General features: G+C 45.5%; 1 protein-coding gene across 1 annotated transcript in view; it reads right to left on the bottom strand.

Annotated features, from left to right (window-relative positions):
- LOC142569781 (uncharacterized) overlaps positions 1–23,525 on the bottom strand; it is a 38,948-nt gene that overhangs the window by 1,388 nt on the left and 14,035 nt on the right. Inside the window, exon 4 of the mRNA XM_075678628.1 lies at positions 3,469–3,702. Coding sequence (XP_075534743.1) covers positions 3,469–3,702 — 234 coding nt within the window. The remainder of the gene's footprint in view (positions 1–3,468; positions 3,703–23,525) is intronic.

The following is a 23,525-nucleotide window of genomic DNA, read 5'->3' as shown; positions in this document are numbered from 1 at the left end:
TAATTTCATGTTGCTGCCGAAATTTTGCCTGTAAAACATGTTTAGCCCCTGGCCGCTGAAGCTGTGCAGCAAAGCCAGATCCTCCGCAGCGAGGGCTTCACCCTCAATCCTGAGCTTATTGCTTGACAGCAAACGCACTGAGTAACGAGTGCAACAGGGTCAAATACCTGTGATTTCCCAGGAAATCGACGCGGTATAATAAGGCACAGGTTGGTGAGAACAGAAACCTAGCGGAAGTTACTCAATTTCCCAAAGCAAACACAATCTAAGCTAATGTTAAAAGATAATAATAAGCTAATACACAATCTTTTATTATAGCGGCTTACTAGTTAATTTTTTTCACGAATAACAATGTAACTGCAATGTTCCAACATGTTAAAATAAGCCAACTTACTAATCTATACCTGCGCATATCATTATTTCATATTCGATTCGATATAGTATGCTAATTATTCGTATTCGATTGCGAGCTGGCATAACGTCGGAACGAAATTAAACATAAACACGCAAGTCACTTTCATGCAGATAGGGCAAACACGACTTATAAAATCTCTTGTCTATGGCTCATCGTTCACAATCTTCCGGCTGGTTGCTTTTCAACTTCACACCTCTAAGTGTAGTTTCGAGGACTGTCTTTTTCTGTCCAGGGGCATTGAACCCAAGTAAGGGTAAGGCGAGCCCAAGGAAGTGACCCCAAGTAAATGTGATGGCCCCTCTCCGAATTCTCTGCAGAGGCAATTCTTTCACAGGAGAAAGACTGTGTCGAAGGGCGCAATCAAACGGGGGAGGGGTGGCATATGCGTCCCGCTCAGTTATCAGCACGGCACTTGCGTATCCTTGCAACATCACGGCTGCTTGTAAGATCACGTTCAAAGCCTCGGAAAAGAGCATAATAAAGTAAAAAAAAATCACGAATTTACGTGGTTTCGAACGAGGAATGTAATGCCTCCTCGACGGGTGTTCTACCAATGCTCCACAAGCTTACTTCGTTGAAGGTGAAGAAAAGTTGCGTCATCGGCTGACCCTGTGAATTCGCAAAACGGTTTTTACTGGTTACAATAAAGGCAGCGTTTGAAAATGCAAGTTTCTTTCTTCCTTGGTTGACATAAGAGTACAAGGGGAGATGCGTCTGACAAACTTCATTTTAATCAATAATGAAACTAAGTGGGTGAAATCATGTATCGTAAAAAGTTGTATCTCCTACTTTTGGTTTCGTTTATTTGATCAGAGTCCCATTCGGTTATTCTTCAGTGCCCTACAAAAGTGAAAAAATATGGCCTCTTGTGCAAGTTTTGAGCATCATATTATGGGGACCATGAAAGGGTTATTATTCCACATGGTACACATATTGCAAGGCAAGCAATGCTTTAGTTTTGTTGTGTTTTATTATTTTAGGAAAATATTTTCTCAAGTGCCATTTCCCTAAAATTTGTCTATTGCTGTCCAAAATTAACGTAACTAGAATAAGCAGAAACTATATTAAGAACAAGGCACTCGCGTTCTACACATTTCTTTATGCATGCTAAATTTGTTTATATTTTCGCTAATGGCTAGATGCATTGTCGTTACGTCCATCTCATTATGAAAACCATAATTGTTCAAGTAGCTTATTGGGCTTGACAAAATCCTTTTAGAAGTCACATAAACATAGCATAAAACGTCAAATTCGATCTTTAGTTTATGAACTTAAAGAATGAGCCACGCTCCTCTTCGTCTCCTGCCGTCGAGTCATCCTTTGTTTAAGATCGCGCGACTTCCAGGCCAGCCAGGCAGAAAACGAAAGACGTATGAAGCGTGAAATTCGATGCTTCTCAAAAATTGGTCCTTCCATCCTAAATTGTTATAGCTTCAAAATGAAATAAGCGATGCTCAGGATTACTAGGGAGATTAAAAGTATGGACTCAAAGTTAGGGAACGCAAACCACCAGGCGTACACAAATGAACGCAAGAGGCATAAAAACCACTTTGGGGGATTAACTCCCTATTATTCGTTTGTGACTTCATATTGATTGGGTTACAAGATGTAAACGCACAGCTGTAGCACTCAGCCAAGCTTTGCACATCCCGCAAAAGAAAACAAAAAGAACAAAAAAATAAAAAATATGCCTGGCTCTGCTATCGCAAACACCAGAGACCAGTGAAGCTGGGGGAAAGCCACTCAAGTAGTGCCAAACCACGTACAATACACATGAGCGCCGGCAACGCGTCCCTATGGCGTCCGCCAAAGGCGTCTTCTACGGCGCACGCGATTCGCGTGGCATCGCCATAGTAGGCGCCGCGGTTGTCTCCACTCTGTACGGAGCGGCGGGCGAGGAGGACATCGAGACACCCTAGCAGCCACTCAAGAAGAACGCCTCTCCTCTCTCGCCTGATCCATATGCCTCGCGCGCCACAGGAGAGGGCACGCATCCGGGCCACGTTCCTCGCTCGCGCGCGTGGTAAGCTTCCAGTCAGGATATGACAATGTCTGACGTATGGCTCCAACAAATTTTTATTCTTCTGTAAATTTCCTTCACGTTATCAGGGTCCCCTGTGAGTAAGTGACTTACGTAGACGTACCCTTCTCAAACTCTAGACGCTGACCGGCGATCCTGAACTGTTCTTCCCTTGCCAGACTATTGATAATTATCTTTGTTTTCTGCATATTAATCTTCAACCGCACCCATACGCTCTCTCAATTAAGGTCCTCAGTCCTTTGTTGTAATTCGTCCCCAGTGTTGCTGAACAGGACAATGTCATCTGCAAACCGAAGGTTGCTCTGATATTCGCCGTTGATGCTTACTCCTAAGCCTTTTCAGTTTAACAGCTCGAATACTTCTTCCAAGCATGCACTGAATAGCACTGGAGAGATTATGTCTCCTTGTCTGACCCCTTTCTTGACAGGTATCTTTCTACTTAGGGAGAATTAAGGGAGCTTTGGAATCTCTAGACATTTTCCACGATATGTACGTAAGCCTCCTGTACTCATTGATTACGCAATTACTAATTACTAATGCCTCTATGCTGGCACTGCTGGGATCTCCACAGAATCAAGTGCCTTCTCGTAATCTATGAAAGCTATATAGAGAGGCTGATTGTACTTTGTAGATTTCCAGATTACCTGTTCGATGACAGGGATGTGATCCATTGTGGAGTATCCCTTCCTGAAGCCGGCCTGTTCTCTTGGTTGACTGAACTTAAGTGTTGCCCTTATTGTATTGCGAATTATCTAGGTGAATATTTTATACAATACTGGAAATAGCCTAATGGGTCTATATTTGTTCAATTTTTTAACGTCTCCCTTTTTGTGCATTAGTATAATGTTGGCATTCTTCCAGTTCTCTGGTACCCTTGAAGTCGTGAGACATTCCGTATAAAGGGCCGCCAGCTTCGCAAGCATTATGTCTCCTACATTTATGATTAAATCGACTGTTATTCCATCTTATCCTGCCGCATTTCCCCCTTTTCAGCGATAGGATGTAGGTATACCTGAAGGGTCGTCCAGTGGGCTGCCTTCGGCGACGAGTGCTAGGGTGAATGATTCGGAAACCCTCGGCGTCCACGTGGCTGCAAATTGTCCCCCTGCGTGGCGAAGAACCTCGGCCCTCATGATCCAAACCTCGGCCAGATTTCCGCCCAGTCTGCGCCTGTGCTGAACTGACGGACTGTCCTTGGCGCCGACTAGGAGTAGCAGCAGTGCTGTGCTGCTCCAGGACCAGCCAGCTGTTGGGAAATGGAATTCAAATCAAATCAAATGTTTTATTTCCAACAAACTTGTTGGGGGTCTTCCAGGCGAGAAGCTGCGACACACAGCTTGAATGTGCCTGAAGGCCCTCACATGGCAGCAGTACAAATACAAATACAGTATACAAATACAATACAATGTATTGTATACAAATAGAATGGGTCACATTTACAATAATTACAAGGATCCCATTTCAAAAATGGGTTTACAAAAATATGCTCTAATCTGTTTTCGAGAAGTTATTAAACTACCAGTTTTAACGTGGCAAAACCGATATATATTGTGACGTACGCCATAGTGAAGGACTCCCGATCGTTCTGACAAACTGCGATTTTTAACGCACACCCAACGCAAAGTACACGAATGTTTCTTGCATTCCGCCCTCATCGGAATGTGGCTGTCACAATCAGGATCAAACCCGTAACCTTGAGCTAAGCAGTGCAACACCATAGCCACTAAGTTATTGCGACAAATTGTTCGGACAGCCAGTGTACACTCCTAGTGATCATGGCTGAAGCGATAGAATCAGTGCAGAGGCGTCAGAACTTAATTGCGCTTGTTCGTTTCAGCCCGCTAGATGGTAACTTAAGAGGTGGATTCCGCTTACTGTACATTCTTCCTCAGAGTTTGTAGAGTGGCTAGGAAAATTTTGTGAGATGTTCAAACAAGGAACTCGTCAGTGCAGAAACAGCTGTTTCTAGAAGGCGGCAAATAGCGAAGTGTTTAAATGTTTAAATCCCCTGTAGTTGGCAGTGCGAGGAACTTCTTTCAAATGAGACAACATCGAAGCATCTGCATTAAATGGTATTTTTTCGAGCGAAGGTGTTCTTGAAACATTCACCTGGCACTACGAAATCTAGCATTGACAAGACTGCTGAGATCAGAATTAACCTTTGCCAAAAGAGGATTCAAGTACATCCACAGAAAGTTCTTTATGCTGAACAAAAAAAAATTGCATAGCATCCACAGCAGGCCGTTGAGCAGTTGAAAGGCATTGATCGTTACAGTCACATGCCTCAGAAAATGTATTTCTGTCATTAACTTCAACAGTCAAACAATTATTACCGTGTTACCACAAAGGCAAAAATTCTGGAGGTGAAGTGCCCTATTCTTTCTATGAAATGAAGAACCCTCAGTGGGGCCTACTCTACAGTTCTGCCAGACACTAGAATCATCAATTAAACAATTTGCTACAAATGTATTTTATAGTAGTCGTATTTTTATAATCTCAACCCCACCAAGAATAAATCCAGCCTTTAAAGGTAAACTTTGAAGCAAATGAACGAGATAATGCATCTAAGACTCGCCGAACTGCAACCTTGTTGCTGCAAAGGTAATTTCACAAGGGAGTGATTACCTAATTAAAGCGATATTAACCCGAGCCATTGATGCTATTGCGTGACTACTGATAACTGTTGAAAAATACACTGTATTGACATGTGCTGGTGAAAGAGGTCAAATAGATTTTAAGGGTCCCTCAAACGGTTCGCACAAACTTTGTAGACGTGTAGGGTACAGTTACAGTTAAACATTCGCGCCACAATTTAAGTGAAGCGCCTCATAGTAAGAGAGCTGCTAGCGATTACAAATTACCCTTCCCTGTAGCCAGGCTTATACTCCACTCGTTCGCCGAGGGACAGGGGCTAAGCTCCTCCTTCGCTGGCTTTGCGTCGTGATGTGACGTCGTGTCATCTACTTCCAGTTGTCTTGAAGCCAGCGCGCTGTCTCTCCAACCTCTCTGCCGACGGCCTGGTCATCGGTTTCCCGCGAGAGCTATCGAAGCAGCGTGCATTACTTTGCGAGCATTCTGTCGCAGCATCGAGCGTGTCCGGTATTCCGGTTATGACGGATGGTCGGTAGAGTAAGCTAAAGCCGCTCCGTACAATTGATGATTGATTGGTTGATTGATTATTGGGTTTTAATCACGCAAGGGCCAGTTCTGGCCAAAGAGCGCCAAACACATGATGCAGTCAGTTAACAATGGTTGATGAAGTCTAGGATGTACCATGGCTCCAAAGGGGCCTAAAATCAGTCAGTGTGTAAGTGCGTGAAATATATATGTTCCAGAAAGATGCGAATGACAAGTGAGGTATTCTATGACCTTAAATAAACTTTGCAATGTGATCAGGAGATAAAAATATAGAAATGTGGAAGTAGTACCAAAGCTGTTTCCGGGCCCTTGAGCAAAAGAACCGGGAGGCACATGCTTTAATACTATTATCGCAGCAGAAACCTCTGAAAATAGGCTGCCGTACGGATCACTTGGGTGTATAACCTGCAGGACACTTGCATCCTTCAAAAAAGTTAATGTTGATTTAACATCAAAGAGCGGGTTCTTGCTAACAAACACTGCTGGATGTAATGGAAGTTGTTGATGCTGAGGTAAAGGGAACTGTTTTTTCCTAAGAGCTTCTAATTCAACACATTCCAGCAACACGTGCAGGACCGTCAGCGCCCCGCCACATTTACTACAGGTATACGTGGCTGATCACCAGTCACAGAGTACGAGTGCGTACCATATGTGTGGCCGATTCTCAGTTAGCATGCGGTAAACTCGGTTCGTCTTATTTTCGATACTGGTGGCCAGTTACCTAACTGTGCTTTTGTGACATGCAGCTTATTGGACGTTTCAGTGTCCCATAAGCGTTGCAATAGCTCCTAAGCTTTTTCAGCAAAAGATGTTTCAAGTCTATGGCAGTGAAAGCTACAGAGATGTTGCAGGCTTTAGTGACCATTGATGCAGCGGTTCCGTCTGCAAGCATATTGCGCTAAATACCTCTATGACCAGGTACAGGTACCCAGCATATTGTGATTTGCTGGTTATATATATATATATATATATTGTTACGCATGAAGAAAACGAAGACCAGTGAACGTGCTTGCGGTCCCGAGTGGAAGAAGGAAGAAGAGAACGACGCTCAGTTGATAAACCAGCTGACCGCTCTTGCGCTCACCTTCGCGACCTAAAGTAAACGGTCCCCTTCATCCGTCAGGGTTACAAACGGTCTCCTTCGCGCGTAACAAAGTGGTGGAGGTGCGGGGTATCAAACTTCTGTCAGATGCTGGGGAGCGATTCCGGGAGCTGCTCGGCCAATACTCGTCGCCAGACGATACGTGCGCTGGCCACGGGGCACCGTGTGGCCGTTCGGAGGGCCGAAAAAACTCTGACGGCTGGCCATACCACGTGGTTATACGCTGGTTGCAAAACCGCGATATATGACCCGGGACACCACAGGAATAACACACCGGGAGAGGTCTAAACCTTGGTCGTTCGTCGATGAAGCGGATATTATTATTTTCCCGCGTGTAGTGGGTTGGTTCGTGGCGAGTGTCACGACGATACATCGGGCGTCGAGAAGGCGTGCGCTGAGTGCGTTGGTCATAGCGCGGAGTCGGCGGGCGTGTTGTCATACTCGACTGTGGGGCTGCGCTGTACTCCACGGCCGCTGCGGTAACCATCGGTTGCCAAGGGGCCGAATGTGGCGCCGTCATAGCCTCACGTGACGTGTACACGCCATGGTGGTCACCAGTGGAATGCAACAACCCTTCGCGGCGGGAAAGTTCCTCGCGGACAATCTGTCGGATGGTCGAAGGAAGGTCGAGGCAAGGACTCGTGTCCACACTGGCAACCGTCGTAACGTTTGCCAACCGACCAAACTTTGGCGCAATCCGACGCATCTTTAGCGTTTCAAAAGTTCTGCAGTGCCGTATGACATCGGACACAGAACGGAGGCTCTCCTTTCCAATTAGAAAATTGTACACATCCTCAGCCACTCCTTTCAGCAAATGCCCAACTCTATCTTCTTCCGACATGCGAGCATTGACCACCTTGCACAGCTTTAACACTTCTTCGATGTATATTGTGCATGTCTCACCTGGTAGCTGCGCCCGTTGCGACAGTGTCTGCTCCGCACGCTTTTTTTTGGCGACTGAGTCCCCAAAACACGCCTTTAACTCGTCAACAAAATGTTCCCACGTCGTAAGCGCGTCCTCGTGGTTCTCATACCACACGAGGGCGGTATCGGTCAGGGAGAACACCACGTTGGTGAGCTGAGCGGTTGCATCCCACCCGTTGGATTTGCTCACTCGTTTGTAGTGGACGAGCCACTCGTCGGCATCTTCCCCCGCTTTGCCTCCGAAGGTGGGTGGAACTCGGTAGTACGGCAGCAGACTGCTAGGCGCTGCCCTCGGAGTGGCTCCTTCTTCTGGCATGTCGAAGATGGTCACGGCTGATGGCGGGAGGCCGGCAAGTCGACGGCTTCGACGAAGCTGCGGCAGTGATGGTTCCGTTGTTGTGAGCGATACCCCGCACCTCCACCACTTTGTTACGCGCGAAGGAGACCGTTTGTAACCCTGACGGATGAAGGGGACCGTTTACTTTAGGTCGCGAAGGTGAGCGCAAGAGCGGTCAGCTGGTTTATCAACTGAGCGTCGTTCTCTTCTTCCTTCTTCCACTCGGGACCGCAAGCACGTTCACTGGTCTTCGTTTTCTTCATGCGTAACAATATATATATATATATATATATATATATATATATATATATATATATATATATATATATATATATATATATATATGTACATTGTGCAGAGAAGCGAGTAAAGATAATTAAGCAAGCAAAAGATTTTTGTATTTAGTGAAGGACATTAGGGGTCTACACTTAACGGGTGAGTAAATACAAGTTTTTGTGTCTTTGCTTTCCTGATTTGTTTAACAGGGGACAATACTGTGCACGCCTCTGCCGTAAATATACTCATTTCTGGATGTAAAATATTCGACTCCCAGAAGGATGGACCAATTTCTGCGTACCATACACCGGCATGTGACTTTGACGCGTCGGTGTAGTATTGAGAGCAGGAGTATATCGACTGAAGCTCCAAGAAATACATTCGTATTTCGACGTGTGGAGCACGCTTTCAGACTTCTAGAAAATGTATGTCACATTGTACCACCTGCCACTCCCAAGGCGGTAACAGCTTGGCTGGAGACATTCGGCGATGTTCGTGAAGTTGGACATCCATTTCTTCGCTCAGTTCCCTCACACGCAGGAAGAAAGGCTCTGTCACAGAAGGTCGATTGTGAAAAAGTGTAGCGTACGATATATCGTTAACTGTAGTATAACAAAAGTGTTCGCGATTGCAGTAAACATTTAGAAAGTATGTGAAGCTAGTGTATGTTCTTTGCAGATTAAATGACCACTCATTTGATTCTACATATAGACTTTCAATAGGACTTGTTCTGAAGGCGCCAGTGGCCAGGCGGATACCTAGATTGTGGACGGGATCTAGCATCAATAACGCACTTGGCGTGGCAGAGTGATATGCCACGGCACCGTAATCCGGTCGTGATCGAATGAAGCTCATGTAGAGGTTCATTAAACACTTTCGGTCACTGACCCATGTTGTGTGTGATAAAATGTTCAGTAGGTGCATTGCTTCCGAGTATTTTGCCTTGATATATGTGTTGTATGAAAGTCAGTTTGCCATCGAGTATTGTGCCTAAAAACTTGCGTTCTTTGTGCACAGGTATTTCTTCTCCATACAGTTCTAAACTTGGATCTGGAACCATATTTTTCTTTTTTGTGTTAGAAAAACACATGGACTCTTGTGGGAGTTAACTTTAAACCCGTTTTTGCCTGGCCACTTAGGTATTCTGTTCAAGCCCTGCTGTACTTGTCCCTCGCACACTGCAAGGTTACATGATTTGAAACCTATTTGTACGTCGTCTACGTAGACGGAATAAAATGTAGCTGGTGGCAATAAGACGCGGAATGTGTTCATCTTAACGATAAAGAGTGTGCAGCTGAGCACATCTCCCTAAGGTATACCAGTTTCTCGTATATATTGACGCGACAATACGTTGCCAATTTTCACGCGGAAGGTACGATTTCACAGCTAGCTTTCTATTATATTTAGCATATTTCTACGGATTCCCATTCCCGACAAGTCTCGCAAGATCCCGAAACGTCACGTTGTGTCATGCACCTTCTCCATATCGAGGAATACCGATAAGAAAAACTGTTCATGAACAAACGCATCCCGGATATTTGCCTCATTGCGCACGCGATGATCAGTTGCAGACTGATCCTCTCTAAAGCCGCACTGAAAAGGGTCAAGTATATCGTTACATTCGAGGAAATGTAAAAGGCGACGATTTATCATATTTTCAAAAACCTTACAGACGCAGCTTGTGAGAGCTATCGGACAATAACTTGATACGTCGGATGGATTTTTATTCTGTTTCAAAATTGGGATAACAATAGCTTCCTTCCATAAGGATGGCAGGGATCCGGCCGTCCAGATAGAAAGTGCAAGAAGTGTTATTATTGTGCCACTGTGGAGGTTTTTAATCATGTCATACATGATTCGGTCAGCTCCTGGTGCAGAGCTCCTGCACATGCACAGGCCAGCTCTCAGCTCGGCCTTATTAAATGAACGGTTGTTTGGTCCATTTGGTCGGCATTTACGCACCAGTGGCTTAAGTTCCGCTAGTTCTTTGTGTTTAAGGAATGATTTTGAGTTGTGTATGGAGCTTGATACACGCTCTAAGTGTTTTCCCAGGGCATCAGTCTGATCTTCCAAGCTACTCCCTTGGTCATCGACCAAGGGCAACGGGTGGATTTGCCGCTCCTTCAACTCCTGAGGCCATTCCAAATTTTCGCCTCCTGCGTGCAAGAATTTACGTTGGAGACAAACCTCTCCCAACTGGCTCTCCTAGCCTGCCACCGCGTACGCCTCCCCTTTGATTTGATGTGTTTGAAATAAACAAGATTTTCTGCATTTGTGTATCGACGCAGCTTTCCCCATGCCTTATTCTGTTTCTTTGGCGCCTCTATACACTCTTCATTCCACCACGGTACACGCCTTTTACGTGACTGACCTTTTCTTTCTGGTATAAACTTTTCTGTAGCATCAATAATACAAGTTGTAAAATATGCGACTTCGTCGTCGATACTAAAATTCTCTATAAAATCTCGTGCTAAGTAGCTTGATCCTTTAAAATGATCCTAATCAGCAAAGGCTAGTTTCCATCTAGGGGCATGCCGTGGATGCTCATACTTCTCGATCGTGTTCAACATTATTGGAGAATGGTTGCTGCCAGATGTTAAAATAGCAGATAGCTGCGCTGCTTAATAATTCAGAGTTCCAAATTTAATACAATGACACACCTAATAGCCTTACTTGCTTTGCTGTGATGTTCTATTTTTCAGTCTTTTTTGCTTTCGCAACATAATGTGTAATCTCACGCAGCATTTCATGTAGTCATGTGAACCTATCGTGTGTTTCAAGCGTAGTTCGTTTTTATTTTATTATTTCTTTTGTACACAATGATTCGTTATTATGATCTTTTTACTAGTATTTATGACAATAGAAGGTAATTTCAAACCGTACAAAAAATACACCTGACTGCTGTACATCGTTCGGTTTATTTCTGTTGGCGAGCTGTATTTGTTACGCGCCTTGTCTGCCAGTACTCGGGGGTGCAGAGCTCGTCAAGCCTGATAGATGGCTTTTTTCTGTACCCACCAAGTGTCTTTGACACTGAACTAATTCAGTTATTGATTGATTAATTGATTGATTGATTGACCAATTGATTGATTCTCAATAACATTTCTTTCTATGTCGGGAAAAAGTGTAGGCGATGCAAGCGATAAATAGACGGTGGAGTATGTATTATGTTGTAGCTTGTCATAGGTGGCCTCCTTCTTATTTAAAGGGACACTAAAGTGAAAAATTATTTCTTCTGCATCAGTAAATTACCTTTCTACAACACCAAGAACACCACTCTTACAACGATAAGACGTTTGGTAAACCAGAAAAAGCGCAAGAACAAAATACGCGTGGCGACGCCTACTTAGGTTCCCGCACATGGGGGCTGTGACGTCTTGGATTTTGATGGCATCTTCTAGGGCCTACTAATTACATATAGCGGTACAGATTGACTACATTGTGTTCTAAAGGAACCAAATATTAAACATGGCAAGTTTCAGGAACCTTTATTCAGCCAATGCAGCCTAAATGCGAAAACATACTTTGGAATCCCTGACATAACGCTGACGTACCGGCGCTAGGGTTTCGGTGCGAAATTCAAATACTGATACTTGGACCTTCATATCCTCATCTAATAATCAAACTATGTTTTTAAATGACTGCCTGCAGGGTTCTCAAACCATGGTGCATTAGTCTAAACTGATTTATTGTTTCGCTTTAGTGTCCCTTTAAGCGGCATGCACCGGAATTTATAATGAAGTTTTCTATGAGACGACCTCTCGCGTCGCACGGGGAGTCTCCCCACAAAGTATTGTAGGCGTAAAGATCCCGAACAAGCAAGTACAGCTCTGGCAGCTGGTCAATAAGGCAATAAAGATGTGTCTTAGTGAGCTTAAAATTTCGAGAAACATATAACGCGCTGACAGTGACCAATCTATTAAAAATTATTGTCCGAACTGGCCCTCGAGGGCTGTGCGTAGTGGCAAATGATGACACGCAACGGACTTGTCCACGATTATTGCTACACCACCAGATGAGGTAGTAGCCACATCACGGTCTTTGCGAAAGATGGCATATTACAGTAGAAAATTTGTGCGGGTTGGTTTCAGATGCGTTTCCCTAATACACAGCACTTTTGGATTATATTTATTGAGCAGTTCTCTGGTATCGTCAAGCTTACAGAGGAGTCCTCTTACATTCCATTGTAGTATATGTGTCTCCATAGTAAGAGTAGTGTTTGTGTTGCGGCTTCAGGAAACGGACATTAGCTCACGGGTACCTTTCCGGGCACCATGACGCGAGGTTTTTCTTTTTTGGAGCGCCCGATGGAATTAGGCCGCTCCTTGAGAGGAAGCTTTAGCTCGGGCCCAACTCCGACGCGGCCTATTCAAATACATGTAAAACGCAAGAACGTTTTTATGAGATAACCCCTGGACCAATTTTGATGAAATTTGTTGCATTTGAAAGAGAAAGTTAAATTCTAGTGACTGTTGGAAGCGGAATTTCGATTTAGGACTTGAATTTTCTTAAAACGATTTTCAAATATTTGACCGTTTGAGAAAAATAGAAGCACGAAGTTTACAAATTCATAGCTCTGCATCAAGAACTGATATCGCAGTTCTGTAAACGGCATCCATTAGATCATTCAAAGCGGACAAATTCAATATGTCATTTTACATCTTACGTGAATTTGTTACGTTGGTTACAATGGCTTTGCAAAAGTTGTATTTCCGCATGATTAAATTTTTTTATATTCATGCGTAACATATCAATTTTGTCCGCTTTAGACGTACTATTAGATGCGATTCACAGAATTGTATTATCATTTTTAGTGGTTGAGTTACAGAGTTGTAAACTTGATAGTTTCGTTTTTTGAAAATGTACGATTTTGCCAATTTTTAATAAAAAATTGACGACCTAACTCAAAAATTCGAAACCAACAGTCACTAGATTTTAAGTTTGTCTTTTAAATGCAACAAACCTCGTCAAATTTGGTGCAGTGGTTGCCGAGAAAAACGAAGTCTCCTTTTACATGTATTTAGATAGGAGCACTCGAGCTAAAGCTTCCTCTTAAGCGCTGAGTGCGCAGTCATGCTCCGTGTTGTTTCCATCGCCTCCTGAGAGGCACTGGTCTTGCGCTCATGCGAGCGGTTTGTCTGCTTAAGCCTCGCCTCGTAGGACGAGACCTCGAATCCCACCAGCCCGGAGCTTGATGGCTCCTTCATAGATGGCGGATCAGCGCTGGCTGCGTCCGCCGTGGGGGCAGATGGCGTTGCTGGCGGCTCACTGCGCGTGGGCCTGACAGCTGTCGGGCGCCGTTGTGGCGCTGCCGCCTGACGCGTCACTTCGGCAAAGCTGTTCTTTGGGAAGTATGAAACCCGCCTTCTTTCTTCCTTAATGGAAATGTTTTCTTTCACGTTGAACGTTACAATTTCTTTTTCTCTCTTCCAGGACGGGCAGGACCTCGAGTACGTGGCATGTTCGCCATCGCAATCAACACAGTGCGGAGTGTTTTTACATGTTTCGGATGAATGCTCACGGCAGCTACATTTAGCACATGTCTGTTGGCCTCGGCAGTTCTGCAAACTATGGCCGAATCAATGGCATTGGAAGCATCGCAGAGGATTTAATGTATGGCCTGACCCAGATCTTGACATAGTCTGCCTCAATACTCAAGGGCAGTATGCTCGAACCCAAATTAAGGATTAGGTGCTTGGTTTTGATGTTTGCCCTCACGCCTCATTTTAATTCTTTTAACCTTAATGACATTCTGTTCCCTCCAGCCTTCTAATAATTCAGTGTCAGTCAGTTCCATTAGATCCTCATCGGAGGCAACACGACGGGTGGTGTTCATGGTACGGTGGGGTGACATTGTTACTGGGATGTCACCGAATGACAATAGGGTAGGGAGCTTGTCATGTTGTTTATTATCTGGGAATACCAAGACGAGATCCCACTTGCCATCTTCGTTACTTTATAGCCTCCACCAAGAGCGTGCCATACATTTCGACACAATTAATGGTACGATCATCCTCATCATCTTTTCTGGTTGATCAGTATGTATCACGTGAAACCGCGGGAAGTTTTGTTTCTGGTTGCCAAAAAACTTAACACTGCCTCGATGCGCCCTCGTTTCTGAGGGCGATCAGGAAGTTTTGGAAATGGAATCTCCATAAGTGTATTTCAGGTTTCGGCAGTAACGCCAGCCACCCACTGTGGAGCCCAACAACGGCACACTGCAGGACTTGTAAGAAACAGATCCTGCGAACGCCAACTGTACGTTTCTGCTATAACCAAATCTATTATAACCAAGGTTGACTATCCCACACAAGGCCCTTGCTGCCTGGAAGATCGGAAGTAATAAAGAAGTGAGTAGGAGACAGGAAAGACGGCAAGTAAGAGAGAAAGACGAAGATTTGAGAGGAGGATAGGAAAAGGCAACCACCGATTTCCCCTGAGTGGGTCAGTCCAGGGGTGCCTCTGCGTGAAGCCGAGGCCAAAGGGGCGTGTTGCCGCCGCCGATGGGCAGTAAAGGTCCAAACACCCGGCATATTAGCTATACCCCCAGGATCCCCTTTTCCTCGGACACAGCTAAGCCACGTGCGGGTAAACGCTGAAGGGTCCAATCCTCATCTGCTCGGGTACGTGGCCTCGCAACACACTAAACGCCTGCTGATGCAGACGCCCCTGCGGGGTCCCTCGATACTACTACCGCTGTGATGAAGGAGCCTTAACGTAGACCTATGTGAGCGGCCTGGTCGGTCTGCACGGTCCAGCCACCTGGTGGTGCAGAGCTTAACCAGCAAACGCAGACCTAATATTGTTGTAACTAAGTGCAAAACATGTTTTTAACATTTAGGAAAACAACGTGTTCACGATTCCGCTCCTGCCAAAAGTTTACACCAGCTGCAAAGTAGAATACAGTTGGTTATTGCTATTATTAGCTCCTTGTTTGGTTGAGCTCCGTGCCACCAGGTGGCTGCACTGTGTAGGCATTTCACATTTGTGCCTCCACTCATTCCGTGAAACGCCCAGGCCCAGTCCGCTAGCGCTAGCGTTTACCTGAATACCGGACTTGCTAAACTCTATTTTGCTAGTAGTCCTTCGGCGTGAAGTGACGGCTGCAAACGCGTAAATGCTGGTGCCGAAAGGATGCCGACAACCAGGGCTACAGTCACCCCGCTCGCATGTTAATTGCCTTGCAGATAGGCCACGATGTAGCCGCTTAGACATGCCGCCGATCGCTACGTTTGAAGCAAGGGCGAACCATGGTGCTAGCGAAAAGACAGATCATGACGGAACACAGAGCGCGCAGCTCACGTCAACACGGAGCCACGTTGTAACACGAGTGCAGGACACTTCCTGTGCGCCAGAAATGCTTGAGTTGTGAGAAATTGTTCTTGTGCATTCTGTTTCTGTTACTTTCTTTTTTCAACCCTATTGCAAAAACCAGCGCCACTGGGACCCAGTGCGCCGGATTATGGGCCCAGTACAGCGCGCTGGACGCTGGGGCGCTGGGAAGGCGCGGCGTACTGGGAGGCACTGGCTACTCGTGCGAAAAACAGCTCTAGCGCGTTAAATATACGGTGCCTGGACACCGTATATATTTTTTTGAATACAGAAAGCAAGAAAGAGCGCTTTAGTGCAATAAAAAAAACGAAAAGAAAAACGAAAAAATAAACGTAGAAAATAAAACTGCTCCGACAAGGACTAGAACGTCCGACCTACAGTTCCCAAGCCCGTCATTTTACCACTACGCCACGCCATCAACGGGAAATGCGCGGATAATTTGCCATGTCAAAGCCGAGAAGCAGTTTGTTTCGCAGAGATACGTCTCGTACATACGTGCTTGATGCGCTATCGCCCAGCAACTAGAACTCACGCCTGTACCAGAAATAAAAAGTTGCTGTCCGTATTCAGCAGTATGCTTGGAAGTGCCACACCATCGATTTTCGCTTGCGATTGCTAATTTAACTACCCGCGCCGAGATCGCTCCCCACCGAAGCTTAGGCCTAGCGAATCCGCCGTGTCCGTCCTCTTGGCGTGTCTAGGCGGAGGAATCAAGAAATCTAACACGGATAAATCACTCTTTATTTCAGCTTTCGCATCGATATTCTTAAATAAACGATTTTTTCATGTCTACAGTGCCAGCACAAGAAGCGGTGACCGCAGATGTGACGCGTCATAAACACAGGTATGTGTGCTATCGCCGAAGGCTCCCAGCACTAGCCCGCGCTTCTCTGACGAAGATCTATGACTAGACATGCGTGTTGACTGAAAGGCATCACTGAACTAAGGAAACGGTGCATATCCTTTGCGTGAAGAACAAGAAATGGCTATCGAAATCGGCAGTAACAGGCCATACACCATCCCGGGTCGGCGGTTCATTTAGGACTTCTTTTCGAAATTAAAATAGCAATCGCAAGCGAAAATCGATGGTGTGGCACTTCCAAGCATACTGCTGAATACGGACAGCAACTTTTTATTTCTGGTACAGGCGTGAGTTCTAGTTGCTGGGCGATAGCGCATCAACCATGTCTGTACGAGACGTAGCTCTGCGGAACAAACTGCTTCTCGGCTTTGACATGCCAAATTATCCGCGTATTTCCCGTTGATGGCGTGGCGTCAACTCCGCGTTCGGCTTTCGAGGAGGAAGGACGCGTGATGGCTCGCTCCGTGCGAGGTTCTTTGGCGGCCGCCTTTGGCCGCGGTGACAGGTTTTCTTCTGCACCCTCGCATTATAGGATGTTGCTGCCAACATTGCCTTCAGGCGAGAGCATGCAGCAGTGCGTTTTTTTGCACGGGGACCTGGCAAGAAGACCATATCGGCTGGAAGATTTTCGCGAGCCATTGGAGGACGCTGGTATCATCAAGAACATCACGGGTATTGGAGCCTACCAGATGAATCATGTCTGGCTAGTCAAGTTGCGCAGCAAGGCGGACAAGGACGCTCTGGTGAAAACGGGTGGACTTCAGGTCAAGGGCGGCTTCTGCGCTGTCATTGACCCCGTCCAACAAGACGTCACCGTGAAAGTGCACTGGGTCGACTTTGCTGTCCAAAGTGAGAGCTTTCGGCAAGCGTTGAGCAGCTTTGGTGACGTCCTTGACGTGTCGAACGACAACTGGTCCGTCGCCGGTTTTGAACATGCGACATCCACGACGAGAGTCGTGCGAATGAGACTTAAGGAAGGTGTTGAGCTTGATGACCTGCCTCATCTTTTCAAGTTGGGAAGTGGCACCGTCCTTCTTGTGGCCCCGGGCCGGTCCCCGCTATGTTTGAGGTGCCGCAGGCAAGGACACATTCGACGGGACTGCCAGACGCCACGTTGTGGTGTGTGCCGGGCGTTCGGACACGAAAGTAATGACTGTGCAAGGAGCTACGCCAGAGTAACTAAAACCGTTCTCCCAACAGAAGAAGTACAAGAGAACATAATGGACGCGGAGGAGGCCGAAAGGTCTGCCCCGAACAGCAACACCAAGGAATGCGAAGACAAGGCCCGGGAGACTGACGCTGAGAAAACTGGAAGGACGACACCTGACAGTCGGGACTTGACGAAGGCAACTGAGGAACGTGCCGAAATAGGCTGCCCGCAACAGTCACTGCCCTTAAGTCAAGCAAGTGAAGAGGAAGACATGAGCGACAGCACCGAGATCACTACGGCCGAATATCAAGCAGACGCTACAGGGGCGACCGCGGGACGCGGGAAGCGTCCCAGAACAGGCATTCCGAAGTTGACGGAGGACAGCACCGAACGCAAGGTTAAACGCCTGGAGCGTCAGTGGCACCGCGTTGCTGGCGCCAAGGGTAAAAAATATGTCCCTGAAGTCCGGTCGGCGTCATCGCCGCCGGTTCGGGGTCAGGGACGCGATAAGTAATACCCTGGTATTTCCACTGCAGGGTATAGCCACGGTTAGCGTTGTACTGGTGGTTCGCGCTTACAATCACCATGATTAGTATACCTGCACCATTACGCGTCGGTACGCTCAATGTACGGGGTCTAGGGGCTAGTCGCAAGCAATATCAAGTTAAACGCATAATGCAAGAAAGAGACCTAGATTTGCTTGCGGTCCAGGAGACGAAGGTTAGCAGAGAGGAGGCGACCGAAGGCTTGGTAGCAAAATTTTCTTTGAGGTACAATGTATGCGTGAGCCATGCGGTGGGAACATCAGGCGGGTGTATGTTGTTTGTTAAAAATTCAATTGGCATTGTCGTTGAAACGGTTACAAGTTGCTTGCAAGGACGCTTTGTTTTGTGCGATCTTTCTTACGGGGAAACGAAATTTAGAATTATTTGTGTCTATGCACCTACAAAGCCGCATGAAAGATTTTTGTTCTTTCGCGAATTGAGTATGTATTTTGATTGTGAGAGGTGTTTGATTGTGTTGGGTGACTACAATTGTGTCCTTAATCAGGAAGACCGTTCAAACACTGCTTGTGTAAATGAAGAAAGTGCTGCGTATCTTAAAGAATGCGTGAGCAAATACTCTTTAAAGGATGTGGCACAGTTCGCAAGAGGTGGAAGTCGCCAGCATTTCACACACTTTCAAGGCACCAGCCATGCACGACTAGATCGAGTGTATGTGTGTTCGGAAATTGCGCCTTTGTGTCAGAACTACGATGTTGATGCTGTTTCTTTCAGTGATCATTGTTTAGTGACCTTCGAGATCGGCCAAAAGCAAAAAAGGAAGCTTGAATGGGAAAGATGGAAATTGAATGCCAAGCTTATCAAGGATGACGTGTTCATAGATGAAACAAAAAAAGAAATAAATAATTTTTTTAATGACACACTACGCAGTGCCGCAGAGAAATGGGAGTTATTTAAACAAAGGGTAAAATTGAACGCAATAGAAAGAGGTGGGCATATGAAGTATCAGGCTCAAAAACATGAACAGATGCTGCGGCAGGAGCTCGAAGACTTGGTGCGAATCGAAACAGCTAATCCGGGTTTGGTGACGCAAGAACTACAAGTCATTAAAAGAAAACTAGAAAGCTTAGAGGAGGATAAATACAGAGGTGCAATTATACGAGCACGAGCCGAAAAATATCTCGCGGGGGAAGTACCTACAAGGCGAGCTTTGTCAGATGAAAAGGCGTACGCTCGAGGAAATGAAATATTGGAAATAGAATATAATGGTAGGATATTCAGAGAACAGAAAATTATCATGACGGCATTTGAAAGTTACTATAGAGATTTGTTTGCTTGTCGTGAGCCAAAGGCGCCGGGCTACGAGGATGACTTTCTGGCAGAAATGCCGACGCTAGGCAAAGAGGAAACGAATTTATTAGAAATGAATATTAGTATGGAAGAGATTGAGAGGGCTATTGAGGAACTGAGCTCGGGCAAATCTCCTGGTCCGGATGGGATTACCGCGGCATTTTACAAGGCGTTCAAGACGGACATGGCAACAGCATTGCATGAAGTATTTTCAGAGGCACTCGAGCGGGGGACTTTACCACCATGGTTCAATCGTGCGCACACAGTACTAATCCCAAAAGGCAAAGAAAAATATATGCTACGTAAAGTAACGGGATACAGGCCAATTACGTTGACTAATGTTGACTACAAGGTTGTCATGAAAGTTCTTGCAGCAAGGCTGCAGGGAGTTATACAGAAGTTAGTTGGGCCGCATCAGACATGCGGCATCAGAGGTAGGAAAATATTTACGAATATTCATACAGCTAGAAGCATTTTAGAATATTGCGATAGCGCTCTCCTCAAGGTAGCGATGCTGCAAATAGATCTAGCTAAGGCTTTTGATATGGTACCACATAGTGTTCTCTTGTTATTAATTGATTATGTAGGGCTTGGTTCCGTCATGTGTAAAGGCATCAAAATGGCATATCAAAGCTCATGTACCAATTTAATTGTTAATGGTGAACTATCACAACGCATACAAGTACTCTCTTCCGTTCGACAGGGTTGTCCGTTAAGTCCTTTACTTTTTGCTGTATTTTTGGAGCCGCTTTGTAGAAAAATAGTTAATAGTACAGAAATCAGGGGGTTTAAGATACAGTCCTGTGAAGTACGTGTTCTAGCTTATGCCGATGACGTTGCCCTATTTGCTGCAGATAGGGAGAGTGTTAGCTCATTATTAAGAATTACTGAAAGGTTTTGCGAGAAAAGCGGCAGTGAAATCAATAAGCAAAAGAGTATCGGTCTCTGGCATGGCCATTGGAATGCCACGCCCGGTGTTTTTGAAAATATTCGGTGGCTCACGACACCTAGCACTTACCTGGGGGTACCTTTGGATGGGTATCGTGAGAACGAGTCACTTTGGCTCGAAAAAACGGATGAAATGCGTGCGATGGCCGAAGCATGGGGTGGACGTGAGTTGTCGATTTTTGCACGTGCCACTGTTTGTAACGTTTTTCTCGTTGCGAAAATTATGTATCTTCTGCAGGCACTGTATTGTACACGTAAGCATATTCAAAAATTTCACCGAATATTTGCCACGTTTATCTGGTGTTCTACGTGGGAGCGAACATCAAGGACGAATTTGTTTCGTCGAGTAAAGAAAGGTGGTCTGTCGGTGTGCCACTTGTTTCTTCAGCAAGTTGTATCACGTTTCATATTGATAAGGGACGAAAGAGACCCGTTTCTGTGTTGTTTTTTTTCAAACCATGTTAACAGTTTCTATGCCTGATTTTTTTGTTTCTTCAGCCATTGGCCCTCACTACACAATTTCAAGGTTCTTGCGTGAAGTTGTAACGTCCTATCGTTTCCTTAGGGCGAGATTTTCCCTTGAGTACCTCTCCAATGTAAAAAGAAAGCGTCTTCTGAAGGATCTCATTGAAAGTGTGTTCCCTGTTCCATTATATCGGTTAATTTTTCAACAAGGGCCTGGGCAAGACGTACTTAAAAGGGTTAAAAATATGTGTATACCGGCGAACGTTAAAACATTCTTTTTCAAGCTTCACACGGGAACCTTGCCTGTTAAAACGTGGCTAGAGGAAAGAGGGATTTATGTGCCATGGGGAAGCAGATGCTTTCTGTGCAACAAAGCTGAAACGATTGAACATGTTTTCATCGATTGTAATAATGCCATATTCTTTTGGGATATATTACAGAGAACGTTAAAGATAGACCTACCCCTCAATCCACATGGCATTCGTTTTTTACCGCCTGAACGCGATTTTGAACAGATGGATATGATCTTTTTACTTGGACTGCACGCAGTATGGCGTAGTCTGTTGGCATATAGACATTGCGATGTTAAAGGCCGAACTGTGTATGAATATTTTGTGGAAATGGTTGTGAAGGTACGTGACGTGTACAAGATGAATGACTGTGATGAAGCTGTGGTGTCAATGCTTGATACTTTGACACATATAAAACGAGTGTGATCTATGATCACAAACACTTTTGAGGCTTGTAGCCAAGCTGGAAATAAAGAAAAAAAAAAGATGGCGTGGCGTAGTGGTAAAGTGACGGGCTTGGGATCTGTAGGTCGGACGTTCGAATCCTTGTCGGAGCAGTTTTATGTTTTTTTTTTTTTATTGCACTAAAGCGCTCTTTCTTGCTTTCTGCATTCAAAAAAATATATACGGTGTCCAGGCACCGTATCTTTAACGCGCTAGAGCTGTTTTTCGTACGAGTAGCCAGTGTCTCCCAGTACGCCGCGCCTTCCCAGCGCCTTCCCAGCGCCTTCCCAGCGCCTTCCCAGCGCCTTCCCAGCGCCTTCCCAGCGTCCAGCGCGCTGTACTGGGCCCATAATCCGGCGCACTGGGTCCCAGTGGCGCTGGTTTTTGCAATAGGGAATAGACACAAATTAACTAACATTCCAAGTATTACGAACAACATAAAGTTGGAAAAGGTATCGATGACGCGCTCTGAGCAGCCAGTTGGATAGCACGCTCTACTGACGCCGTATAGCCACCACGCGCCACTTAGTCTCGGGCGGCTGAAAACTCGGGGGAGCGGTGCAACGGCGATCGGTAGCCATGGACATCTTTAAAACCTTACAATAAATTACACGCTTTATGCGGAGCGCTTAATTGCGTTACTTAATGATCAGAAGGTCCAATCCTAGCGACTCAGTACGTTTATACGGAAACGTGGCAATCGTTTCAGTGTCCTTTAAGAAAAAGAAAGAACAGCCAAAAAAGACGCACACAGGAACCATACAAGAAGACAGGAAAGAGGCACCAACAACCTGTTTTACTACTTTCAGTCTCCCTTTAAGCACAAAGTTTTACGAAGTGATTTTGGTGATAGGACTCAGGATTAGACATAAACATTAAAGAAAATGGTATCAGTGTGCGCACATGGAGCTATCAACTGCACCAGTTGTTACGAAGGAAATTTGGTGAACATTCATCAATACTTCTTTTTGAGCGAGTTCGTTCATCTTGAGACATATGGGTAACAGCGCAAACAGCCGACCACAAGAAAGGAGACACGTACACACAAGCACTCGGTGTATACGTGTCTCGCTTCTTGGGGTCGTCTGTTTGCGCTGTTTCCTGTATGTTTCTTGGTGAACATTTTCGTCATTTGCTGTTCGGCCCATATCGCGCGCCTAATTCTCCGCACTGAGGCCATGCTATTGGTTTCGATATAGTTATGTACTAGTGTCTAACGTTGACACAATTAAATCGACGTTTTCCCGCTGTTTATTGCGGTCGCTATACTAGTCAAAAGGGGACGCTGTTTTTAAGAAGCTCCGGAGGAATCCCAATTATTGGATTCTTGAGGGGTTACGATTTCCTTAAGAAATCCGCCAGCGTTCCGAAACCTCAATTGTTAACCTCTACTCAAAGTGCGATTTGCATACACACCCGCCTCTGCGGCGTAACCGCCGCCTTCCAAAGCGCCCACTTCACGTACGCCTGCCCACCTGAGCATCGTCTCTCATTCGTGAGACTCTTGGCTCCGTGCAGCCCACACGCAGCGCATCGACACCTTGGCTGTGCGCAATTTGTCCGGTACAGCAAGCTGCGTAGCTAGTTTTCTATTACTGGCGGCTTGCTAGTCTACTTGTGGTAAGCTTTAAATAGGACTGCCCCTAAGGCAATAACTTTGCAATATATTTAGTCGCATGTGGTGAAGCCTTCTCCTGATAAGATAATAAAAACTTCCGTATATTTTTAAAGTTAAAGCTTGTTTCTCTTGTTGATCTTTTTTCTTATCGTTCTTTGGCCATTTTCCGTATTTCTTAGTTTCATTCGATTTGCAAACAGGCTTTAGTTTCGCTCATCTTGCTTTGGCGACATCTCTCTTTGCGTTGGTACACGTGAAGGGAGGGGTCAAACAGAGTGGGGCATTTATTCAATGCATTTTACAAAGCCTCCAATTAAAGCTCCATTAAAC

The sequence above is a fragment of the Dermacentor variabilis genome, chromosome 1 (genome assembly GCF_050947875.1).
Source record: "Dermacentor variabilis isolate Ectoservices chromosome 1, ASM5094787v1, whole genome shotgun sequence".
In the NCBI taxonomy this organism is placed as follows: domain Eukaryota; kingdom Metazoa; phylum Arthropoda; class Arachnida; order Ixodida; family Ixodidae; genus Dermacentor; species Dermacentor variabilis.
Note: the sequence above shows the minus strand (reverse complement) of the source record. Positions and strands in the feature narration are given on the sequence as shown.